We start from the raw sequence: 12,119 nt of genomic DNA, 5'->3' as shown, positions 1-12,119 counted from the left end.
AAGAAGAAAATATTCTACAAATATATTAGAAGCAAAAGAAAGACCAAGGACAGGGTAAGTTCATTGTTCAGTGAAGATGAAAAAACAATAACAGAAAATGTGGAAATGACAGAGGTGCTTAACTACTTCTTTGTGATGGTTTTCATCAAGAAAGTTGGTGGATGCCTAATTACTTAGAAAATTACTTAGAAAAATTAGATATCTTGAAGTCACCTGGGCCTGATAAAATGCATCCTAGAATACTCAAGGTGTTGGTTGAGGAGATCTGAGCCATTAGCTGTCATATTTGAAAAGTCATGGAAGATGCGAGAAATTCCAGAATACTAGAAAAGGCAAATCTAGTGTCCATTTATAAAAAGGGAAATAAGAACAATGCAGGAAACTACAGACCAGTCAGCTTAACTTCTGTGCCAGAAAAGATTAATGGAGCAAATAATTGAGGAATCCATCTGCAAACATCTGGAAAATAATAATGAGATAAGTAGCAAACAGCACATTTGTGTCGAGAATAAACTATGTCAAACCAATCTGATAGCTTTCTTTGATAGGCTAACAAGTTATGTGGATAGGGGAAAGCAGCAGATGTGCTATAATTAGACTTTAGTAAGGCATTTGATACCAACTCACATGACCTTCTTATCATTAAACTAGGGAAATACAACGTAGATGGGGCTACTATAAGTTGGGTGCATAATGTTTGGATAACTGCTCTCAGAGAGTAATCCTCAATGGTTCACAGTCCTGCAGGAAGGGCATAACAAGTGGAGTTCCACAGGGATGAGTTTTGGAACTAGTTCTGTTCAATATCTTCATCAATTATTTAGATATTGGCATAGAGAGTACGCTTATTAAGTTTGCAGATGATACCAAGCTGGGAGAGGTTACAAGTGCTTTGGAGGATAGAGTCATACTTCAAAATGATCTGGACAAACTGGAGAAATGGTCTGAGGTAAATAGGATGAAATTCACTAAGGACACATGCAAACTGCTCCATTTAGGAAGGAACAATCAGTTTCGCACATAAGGAATGGGAAGCAACTGTCTAGGAAGGAGTACTGCAGAAAGGGCTCATGGGGTCATAGTGGACCACAAAGTAAATATAAATCACCAATCACCACTGTTGCAAAAAAACCCAAACATGATTTTGGGCTGCAATGACAGGAGTGTGGTGAGCAAAACACGAGAAGTCATTCTTCCGCTCTACTCTGCATTGATTAGGCCTCAACAGGAATACTGTATTCAATTCTGGGCTCCACATTTCAATAAAGTTATGGAGAAGGTCCAGAGCAGAGCAACAAAAATTATTAAAAGTCTTGAAGACCTATGAGGGAAGACTGGAATAACTGGGCTTATTTAGTTTAGAAAAGAGAAGCTACTAGGGAGTTTCGAGAGGGAGTTCTCCAGGAGAAGAAGGAGGAAATACAGGACCCTTGAAATAAGTTTGTGTTTGTGTTTTGGAGTTGATTGCTAGTTGCCTGAAATAAACTGTGGGCTGAGTTTGTGTTTGTCTGTCTGTTTGTTTGGAGATTTGAGTGCTGAGCTGTTTGTTTGAAGGGCCCTGTGCTTTGGCTGGTAGTTGGAAGCTGTGAGCTTCTTAAGGAGGATTTGAAATCTAGACTCTGTTCATTGGTTGAGCCTTAGCCAGGGGACGGGGCTATCAGGAAGGCCAGGGCTTTATAAAGCCCATGAGTAAGCAACCAGGGGCAGCTAACAGGGAGTTTTGAGAGGGAGTTGGAAGGGGTTGAGGTACTCTTGCCATTCTTTAAAACTTTTAAACTAAAATAAAAACAAAACTTCCTGATTTAAATACAAACCCTCTCAATAACCTAAGTAGCTGTAGGAGAGAATGCAGGCAGAAGCTTAGCAGCAGAGCGGGGACTATCCTGTTTATTGCACTCAGTGTAGCATGTCTGATTACCTGCCCTATGGACAGGTGGCGTATGTGTGCATTTGGTGCAAGATGCTCCTGGCCCTCAGAGACCGTGTATGAGCTTTGGAGGCCAGGGTGGCTGAATTGGAGGAGCTAAGGAAGGCCGAGAAGTAAGTAGATGAGGCTTTCCGGGACACTGTAGAATTGTCCCACCTCCAATCAGACAGCCCCTGTACTGTTAAGGAGGATGAAAGGCTCAGGGAAGGAGAAGATTCAACTGGAGCAGAAGGAAACAATCCCGTAGTTGGGAGCCTCCTCCAGAGGATGTTGTTGTACCCTCTCGCACTGAGGATACATCTCCGGGGGCGGGAACACCACTCTTTAGGAAAAGCCAGGTGTTAGTAATGGGGGATTTGACCATTAGAAACATAGAGAGCTGGGTTTGTGATGACCAGGAGAACCGTATGGTGACTTGCCTCCCTTATGCAAAGGTTGCGGATCTCTCGAAACATCTAGATAGTCTTATGTGTAGTGCTGCGGAGGAGCCAGTGGTCGTGGTACATGTAGATACCAATGACATGGGGAAGGGTAGGAGAGAGGTTCCGCAGGCCAAATTTAGGCTGCTAGGAAAGAGATTGAAATCCAGGACCTTTATAGTAGCATTCTCTGACATGCTTCCAGTTCCACGCATAGGGCCAGATAGGCAGCCAGAGCTTCAGAGTCTCAATGAATGGATGAGACGATGGTGTAGGGAAGAAGGGGTGTAGATTTATTAGGAACTGGGGAAACTTTTGGGATACGGGAGCCTATACAGGAAGGATTGGCTCCTTCTAAACCAAAATGGAACCAGATTGTTGGCACTTAACATTGAAAAGGTCGTAGAACAGTTTTTAAACTAAGGACTGGGGGAAAGCTGACAGATGTGGAGAAGCCCGTGGATCAGACAGAGACATCTATTAGGGGAGGTTCTATTAATAGAGATGCTCTATGTTCTAGTCAGGAGGAGAGGATGGAAGTATGAGTCAGATCAAATGAGACACAATCAAATGAAAAAGAGTTTAACATCAGGAAATGGCAGACCAATAAATAGTGACAAATTATTAAAGTGCTTATATGCAAATGCTAGAAGTCTAAATAGTAAAATGGATGAACTAGAGTACCTAGTTTTAAAGGAGGATATTGATATAACAGGCATCATGGAAACTTGGTGGAATGAGGACAATCAATGGGACACAGTTATACCAGGGTATGAAATATATCGGAAGGACAGAGCAGGTCGTACTGGTGGGGGAGTGGCACTATACGTGAAAGAAAATGCAGCATCAAATAAAGTAAAAATCTTAAATGAGCCAAAATGTTCCATAGACTCTCTGGCTGTCTATAGACTGGCAAGTTTTTCTGCAAAAGCAATTGCTTTTTCAGAAAAACTTGCCAGCTGTCGACACTGGCCACTTGAATTTCCGCAAGAACACTGCCGATCTCATGTAAGAAATCAGTGTTTCTTGCGGAAATACTGTGCTGCTCCCATTCGGGCAAAAGTCCTTTTGTGCAAAAGGGCCAGTGTAGATAGCTCAGATTTGTTTTGCGCAAAAGCGCATCTAGATTGGCACGGATGCTTTTCTGCAAAAAGTGCTTTTGTGGAGAAGCGTCCGTGCCAATCTAGATGCTCTTTTCCGCAAATGCTTTTAACTGAAAACTTTTCCATTAAAAGCATTTGCAGAAAATCATGCCATAGATGTAGCCTCTATGGATAGTAATTCCATCCTCCAGTAATAAGAGTATAGTACTAGACATATATTATCGACCACCTGATCTGGACAGTGATAGTAACTATGAAATGGGAAGGGAGATTAGAGAGGCTATCAAATTAAAAAACTCAATAATAGTGGGGGATTTCAGCTATCCCCATATTGACTGGGTACATGTCACCTCAGGACACGATGCAGACATAAAATTTCTTGATAGGTTAAATGACTGCTTCTCGGAGCAGCTGGTGTTCTGGAACCCACAAGGGAAGAGGCTATTCTTGATTTAGTCCTAAGTGGAGTGCAGGATCTGGTCCAAGAGGTAAATATAACTGGATCGCTTGGAAATAGTGACCATAATGTCATAGGCTGTGTCTACACTGGCATCCCTTCCGGAAAAGAGATGCTAATGTAGCACATCGCAATTGCAAATTCCGCAGGGGATTTGCATTTACATGGCTGCCGCTTTTTTCCGGCTTGGAGAAAAGCCGGAGAAAAGCGCCAGTCTAGATGTTATTCTCCGGAAAATAAAGCCTTTTCTGGAGGATTTCTTATTCCTACTTTCTCCCTGTTTCTTGCAGGCAGCCCAGCAGACAGGAGGAGGTTGGCGGGAAACCTAATCCCATTCACTTTCTCCAGGTTCTAGCCAACAGCCCAATGGGGGTGGGGGGAATAGACCTGAGTGGGTTGCGCGGCTTGGCTCTTGCCCCACGGAACAGCGGCCCCTCCCTGGGCCACTTCCCCAACCTCTCCTGAGTACCTCCTCCCAATGCCTTGGGTCAGGCTTTGTTGCAGGCTACCTAAGGTCAGTCTCGTGTGCTAGGCTGCTCTGTTCTTCACTTCTCCTCTAGTCTGTCCCACCACTCCTTCCCCCTGCCTTGCCTGAGGTAGGATTAGTTGTGGTGCACTTGTCAGTCTTAACTGGCCTCAGGTGTTCTGATTAACCTTCCCTTCAGGCTGATGACATAGGGGCTTCAGGTGTTGAACTGCTGAGCAGCAGTCTCTGGCAGCCTATACTGGGAACATAAAACTGCAAACCCAACGCCCTGCGTATCTGCCTAGCATGAGGCCTCAGTAGCTCCCTGCTTTTGGGGTGCTGCATTTTCTCCTGCATTCCTCCTCTCCTTTGTGGAGGCTGTTGTGGTGGGCAGGAAGGAAGGCAGGCCTCCGCTACACTTGTTATTTTGGGCCAAGCTTCTCATTTTTCCACCTGCCTTTCTTGCAAGTGGCGTCATCTCCCCCCCATTACCTCAGCTTGCTGTTGAGTGTGCAGGGGTGGGTGGGGCTCTGGGTAGGGGAGGAGGAAAGATCCCACTTACTCCTTTCGGTGGGTGTCTGTGACCCTTTCTTTGTTGCTGTGGCGTCAACTCCACCAGTCCTCCTGCCGTTGCTCTCCCTGAAGTGAAGAAGGCCTGAACTCCACCATTCCTGCTGCTGCTTTCCCTGAGGCAGAGGCGGTAAGGGGGCTGCTTTAGGGCAGCCCCTGGGGTTCTCTCTCCCCACAGCCTGCCCTGTGTTGGGGGGGGAATTAAGGGGCCTTTCCATCAAGACCCCTGGGTGGGGGCTAGTGCGGGTCTTGTGGGGTGCTGGGGGTGGTTCCCCTCCCCCTGATTCTCCTGCCCCTGCTTGCTGCTGCTGCTCCCTCCCCAAGCCCAGTTGCTGCAGGGGCCTTGCTCCATTCTTGGCCCCACTGCTCGCCACCCCGCCCCTCCTCTGCTCTGCTGGGCCCTGCAGCAGGTGCTGTGGGCCTGCTGCTCAGGCACCTGTGGGCACATGGGTTCCCTTTCCCCAGCTGTGTCTAATGCTGGTGCCCTAAGCACGTGCTTAGTCTGCCTATTGGGTAATCCAGTCCTGCCCCTGTCATTACAGTGGAGATGGTAGACGCGGAAGGGGACCCTGGGGCCTCGACCGCTCCTGCTGCAGCGCCTCCAGTCACCATTAAGAAGGCCCCCCTGAAGGGCCAGGGGACCAAAAAGGGCAAGAGCCCTGCCCAGAAGGCAAAACCTCCTGTGGCGAGGGCTCACTCCCCGGCTGCGGCCCCTCCTTTCTGCTCCCCTGTTCCTTCCACCAGCTCTGGGGTGATGGTGTCCTAGCCCCCAGGTCATACGCCCAGGTAGCCACCACCCTCCCACCCCCCGCCTGCCTCCTCCCAAGCTGCCTCCCGGAATTCCATCTCCGGCAGCTGCAGCCACTTTCCCACCCTGACCAGGAGGCACGGGGTGCGTTGTCTCCATGTGTCGGCCTTGCCCCAAATGGAGACCTATGTGCAGGCCTTGGCACACGTGGTGGCAGCCTCTAGGATGTTTGGGAAGGTGGTATTCTTTCTGGCGTCCGAGGCTGCCACCCAGAAAGTGGTGGAGAGGGGTTTGGTAGTGGGGGAAGTCCACGTTCCCCTCAAGCCTTTGGAGGACCTGGGCGTATAGGTGGTTTTTCCCTCCTTTCCTCCCCAATGCCACCCTACTGCCTTTCCTCTCCACCCTGGGGAGCCCTTTGTTAGTCCTAAGTCCCTTCCTTTGGGCTGCAAGGACCCTACCCTCCTCCACGTCCTTTCCTTTAGCCGGCAGGTATAAATCCAACTACTGCCAGCAGTATGTGGTGGAGAAGCCCTAGAAGGGTCATTTCTGGTGCCCCATCAAGGGGCCCTGTACCGGGTGTACTACACCATGGGGGAGGCCCGGTGTTTTCTCTGTCGAGCGATGGTCACGTCCAAAGGGACTGCCCCCTGGCCCGGCTCAGAGAGGAGCCCGGGAGTGCACCGGCCCCACCATTGCCAGTGGACCTGATGGTCTGGACTCTGGGGTTGCTCCTCCTCCAACCATGACCGTTGTCAGTCCCGCTCAGGCTCTGCAGGGCCCAGACGAGCGCATGGGTGCTGCTGCCACCACCAAAAGCGGCAAGGCCGAGCCCGCGGAGGAGAGGGCAGCGGAGTCAGCGACGGGACTCGGAAGGGGCCTACCTCAGGGGGAGGTCTCCCTTGCACCTATTGTCTGGCCCCCATCTTCCCTCGCCCTCCCACCGCTACCCTTATCCCCTGGCTCTTCCCCCATTCGGGCCCAGCACTCTTCCTCCAAGAGCTAGGAGCTTGTCACGGGGAGTCACTGCAAACGTGCCCAGCATTCCACCCTGCCCACTGAGTGGGAGGACAACCTCCCTGCACCTATGAGGGTGGATGCTGGAGCCATCCCTCCCTCTGAGCCCCTGGATGCTTCACAGCGCCATGGGGCAGTTGAGGTGACCGCAGCTGTTGTGGGAGGGGTAACCACCTCCCTCCCGGGATCTGTGAATGGGGTAGTTTCTGTGGAAAATGCTCCGTCCATCCCCACCTCCGCTGAGGAGGCAGCCGCTGACCCTGCTGCTCAGGGCCACCACCTGGCAACAGGCTCACCTTCCTCTCTCTGGAGGTGGAGGCTTTGGGGTTGACCCCGGCTGCCTCAAAGGGGGAATCACCATGTTCTGGAAGGACAATAACTGTCCTCTCCTTCTGACCGACTGATTTCCCTTCTCCCTGCCTCTGAGTTGCTCCAGGGTGTGACCGTCTGCCCGGCCATTGGCAGCTCTTAACGGGCGGGAGCTTCCGTTACTTCCCATCACCCCCGGCGCTGGGGTCTCTGGTGCTGCACTGTCTGTGGTGCTGGAGCCCAGCACTGGGGAGACATCAACTACCTCTACCGCTGTTACAACTTAGTTGAAACTATAATAAAGGATAAAATTGTCAGACACATGGATGAATATAATTTGTTGGGGGGAAGTCAACATAGTTTCTGTAAAGGGAAATCATGCTTTACTAATCTGCGAGAGTTCTTTGAGGGGGTCAAAGATATGTGGACAAGGGGGGTCCCGTGGATGTAGTATACTCTAGATTTCCAGAAAGCTTTTGACAAGGTCCCTCACCAAAGGCTCTTAAGTAAAGTAAGTTGTCATGGGATAAGAGGGAAGATCCTTTCATGGACTGATAACTGGTTAAAAGACAGGAAACAAAGGGTAGGAATAAATGGTAAGTTTTCCACGTGGAGAGCGGTAACTAGTTAGTGGGGTCCCCCAAGGGTCTGTCCTGAGACCCATCCTATTCAACTTATTTATAAATGACCTAGCAAAAGGAGTAAACAGTGAGGTGGCAAAATTTGCAGATGATACCAAACTGCTCAAGATAGTTAAGACCAAAGCAGACTGTGAAGAGCTTCAAAAAGATCTCACCAAGCTAAGTGATTGGGCAAGAAACTGGCAAATGAAATTTAATGTTGATAAATGTAAAGTAATGCACTTTGGAAAACATAATCCCAACTATATGTACCATATGATTGGGACTCATTTGACTATAGCTACTCAAGAGAGAGATCTTGGAGTCATTGTGGACAGTTCTCTGAAAACATCCATTCTGTGTGCAGCAGTAGTGAAAAAAGCAAACAGAATGTTAGGAGCCATTAAAAAAGGGGATAGAGAATAAAACAGAAAATATCTTACTGCCTCTATATAAAACCATGATACACCTACATCTTGAATACTACATATAGATGTGGTCACCTCATCTAAAAAAATAAATATTGGCATTGGAAAAGGTTCAGAAAAGGGCAACTTAAATGATTAGGGGTTTGGAATGGGTCCTATCTGAAGAGAGATTAAAAAAAGTGGACTTTTCAGCTTAGAAAAGGGGAGACTGAGGGGCATATGATAGATGTCTGTAAAATCATGAGTGGTGTGGAGAAAGTGAATAAGAAAAAGTTATTTACTTATTCTCACAATAAAAGAACTTGGGGTCACCAAGCAAAATTAACAGGCAGCAGGTTTAAAGCAAACAAAAGGAAGTTTTTCTTCACTCAGTGCAGAGTCAACCTGTGGAACTCTTTGCCAGAGGATGCGGTGAAGGCTAGAACTTTAACAGGGTTCAAAAAAGAGAGAAATTGATTAATGGAGGTTAGGTCCATCAATGGCTATTAGCCAGTATGGGTAGAAATGGTGTTCCTAGCGTCTGTTTCTCTGGAAGTGGGTGCCGGGGGAGGAATCACGTGAGGATTACCTGTTGTGATTCCTCCCTTTGGGGTATCTGGCATTGGCCACTGTTGGAAGACAGGACACTGGGCTAGATGGACCTTTGGTCTGACTCAGCATGTCCATTCTTATGTTCTTAAGACTGACAGGGGGACGTGATGGGCTTAAATTGCAGCAAGGAAGGTTTAGGTTGGGCCATCAGGAAAAACTTCCTGTCAGAGTGGTTAAAAACTGGAATAAATTACCTGGGAGATTGTAGAATCTCCATCACTGGAGATCCTTAAGAGCAGGTTAGATCGATGTCTATCAGGGATGATCTAGATGGTGCTTGGTCCTGCCATGAGGGCAGGGGACTGGACTTGATGCTCTCTCGATTTCCAATCCATTTCTAGAATTCTGGGTTTCTAGGATTCTGTGAGAAGGTGGGCACTGATTCCTGAACCGAGGCTTGTTACACTATTTTCACCATAATAACCCAGATTTTTTTTTGTAATAAACAAATTATAAAGACTAATGTAGCAACATCAGTGTGTGTATTTGGCAAAGTGTATGCAAGTAAACATATAAATCACACATGCTTTGACTTTACAGAACTTTTTGAAGGGCTCTTGGCAGGGGGCTCCTCTAAAGTCTCGGCTACAGGTTTCTCTGCAGTCTTAAAAGAAAGTGTCCAAGGAAGTTTCAACAGATGTTCTACTTTTCTCCTTGTAAATTTCTTTGGAGCAGCGGTACTGGGGATGCTCCTATTCACAGATGCATGATGTTCAGTTTTGGTGTCATGTTCCTCAAAGAAAGATATGGCAACTTACAAATATTGAAATGCCTCAGCAACTCTTTGTCAAGGCTTCACGAGCAGAAGTCTCAGTAGTGGGCACATCGTCTTCTTCCTCTGTCACCTGCTTTTTCCAATTCATTGAGATCCTCATTAGTTAATTCCTCACAATGGGATGCCAGCAACTCCTCATCAGCCTCTGATGCAACATCTAAGTTAAGTTTGTTACCTGTCTCTGCAAGTGCTTGGGTCACCTCTGTAGCAGTGTCTGAATCCTTGGAAATCAGACACAAAGTCAGGACAGAATTTTTTTCAAAAACCGTTCACCTCATTCTGTGCCTCACCAATGGTGTTAATTGCATAATAAGTGTTCCAGAATTCCCTTCAAAGTTGTCCACCTGCTTCTCAGTTGCCTTGAGGGCGTGAGCAAATGCACCCCTGAGATAGGAGACCTTGTAGGATGCAATTTCCCCCTGGTGCATGGGTTGCAGCAATGGGGTGGTGTTGGGGGGCGGGGACAGAAGCACCACTGTGATGCCAGGGTGCATGTGGTGAAGGATAATTGGATGGCTGGGGTTTTGTCGAGGATTAACAGGGCTTTCAGTGCAGATTGTTGCAGCTGCAATAGCTCCTGATGATGAAGCCAACCCCCAGCCCTTAGAGCTGTGCAGAGCAGCGCTCTAGTGCTCCATCAGTAATTCAAAGGGAGCCAGGGCTCTGGCCCAAGCTGCTGCTAAATTGTCCCAAAAGTCATGGTGCCCTATGCAGTCATGTGTTGCGTATGGGCTCCGGCAGCCCCCATCCCCTGGTTGTCACCCCACCCACCCAAGGGCTCAGTGCTGTGCCAGCTCTGGCAGCCCCTAGCAACCACCATCTAGCACCATAAGGTGCACTCAGTCCCGCTCACCACTGCCATCGGAGAGAAACGAGTTTCCCCTTCAACGTGCCGTTTGTCTCCTGCCAGCTGTGCAGCTGCTCACGGGTCCTTTGAGTTCCCTAGCCTGTGATTGCACCACTTGCTGCCCCTGCGCCTCCCACCTGATGCCCTGAGGCTGCCCATGAGCCTCCCTTCCTGCCTGACTCCAGGGCTGCCAATTCTCCTGGACCTCTGCAGCCTCCCCCCGTGGCCCATGGAATAGCTGCTGTGCCATGGGGGGGACCAGTGCTGGGCTGCATAGGGCACCAGCCTGGTTGCAATAAGCCATAAATCCAGGGTCTGTCTGAATACTGTGATTTTTAGTGTCTAGTGAAGTTGTGAATTCAAGTTGATTTCTCTGGGTTTTTCATGCAGGAATTCTTGCCAGTCAGTCAGCTCGTTGCAGTATAATGAAAATGGGAGTGAAAATTGCTGACCTGGGCAGTGCTTGCTGGACTGTGAGTCAGGTCCACCTCTCACCCCATGATGCAGGAGCCTGTCCCCTCTTTTCCGACTCTTTTAGCGTTTGCCCATCTCCTGAGAAGTTGCATTGCACTAGGGACTGTGAAAGGGGCTTTGCTTTCTACTTGCAATGTGTGTGGCCTTCTGCCCTCCTAGCTCCAGGCTGAACTCTGGACTCTGAGCCATGTTGCATGCTTTGCACAAGAGTGTGTGTGCACACAATTAGTGTCTGCAGCTCAAAATGCCAGACACGGTCAGTCTGGCAGGAGTGTCTGAGCATGAAGAGACTGTTGGTGGGGCTCAGTGTGTTGACCTGTGTGCCTTGCATAAGATTGGGTATGTGCATTCAGCGTGCACCAGCCACGGCAGAGGTGGGCAGCCCAGGCTAGCGAAGGGGCTGCATGGGCAGCCTCCTTCATCCCACTGGGCTGCAGGATGGTCAGAACCAAGACGTTCTTCTTCGAGTAATTGCTCAAGTGCATGCGAATAAGGTGTGTGTGTGTGTGTGTGTGTGTGTGTGTGTGTGTGCGCGCCGCATGCACGGTTTCCAGAGTGTTTTTCCCCCAGTGGTACCTATCGGGCTGGCAGGTTGCCCCACCCCCCGGAGTGGTGCCACTATAGCGGAGCATAAGTACCCCTGCCGGCACTCCCCCTCCTCAGTTCCTTCTTACCGCCCATGACAGTTGTTGGAGCTTCTTTGTTCTCGTAACAGAGCCCAGCGAGAGTTAGTTGTACACTCATTGGCAGTTTTCTTGGTGTTCCAGTCATAGTTTCAAGTTGTTAGCTAGTTTTCAGTTTACCTCTCCCCTCCGGGGGAGGGGGATGCCAGGCCCGCACGGCTTTAAACCCTGTGCGTCCTGCACTAAGCTAATGCCAAGAGGAGACCCTCATGACTCTTGTCTAAAGTGTCTGGGAGAGTCTCATCTCACTGACTCCTGTAAGATCTGCAGGAGTTTTAAGCCTTGCACTAAGCGAGAGAGATATTCTCGTTTAAAACTATTGCTTATGGAGTCGGCTCTCCAACCGGCGCCATCCCTCAAGGTTGCAGTGCACTGGCGTCGGTGTGGGTCACTGAGCCGGGACTTGCCCATACTGCGGCACCGAGGACCTCAGTACTGAGGCACCGGTCTCAGTCCCCGGCACCACAGAGGAGGAAGGAGGCTGGGGGCAGAGCGCCTGGCCGCAAGACCCATGGCAGTCACCGCCCTCAATCTCCGTGCCCAGACTCCCCTAGGCTACATCTAGGCTGCATCCCTCTGTCGGCAGAGGGATGCAAATCAAGAATGTTGAAATTGCTAATGAAGCAGGGATTTAAATATCCTGTGATTCATTAGCATAAACATGGCCACCACTTTTTGGCAAAATGGA

At 49.1% G+C, this 12,119-nt stretch overlaps 1 protein-coding gene across 14 annotated transcripts in view; it reads left to right on the top strand.

The window, feature by feature from the left end:
• Nucleotides 1-12,119, top strand: part of LOC102446721 (SRSF protein kinase 3-like) — an 82,704-nt gene that overhangs the window by 38,512 nt on the left and 32,073 nt on the right. For all 14 annotated transcript variants that reach the window (XM_075916674.1, XM_075916683.1, XM_075916682.1 and 11 more), the window contains one exon: nucleotides 10,665-10,747. In XM_075916674.1, the coding sequence (XP_075772789.1) occupies nucleotides 10,665-10,747 (83 nt within the window). The remainder of the gene's footprint in view (nucleotides 1-10,664; nucleotides 10,748-12,119) is intronic.

Source organism: Pelodiscus sinensis, unplaced genomic scaffold (assembly GCF_049634645.1).
Source record: "Pelodiscus sinensis isolate JC-2024 unplaced genomic scaffold, ASM4963464v1 ctg69, whole genome shotgun sequence".
NCBI classification, from domain to species: Eukaryota; Metazoa; Chordata; order Testudines; family Trionychidae; genus Pelodiscus; species Pelodiscus sinensis.
Note: the sequence above shows the minus strand (reverse complement) of the source record. Positions and strands in the feature narration are given on the sequence as shown.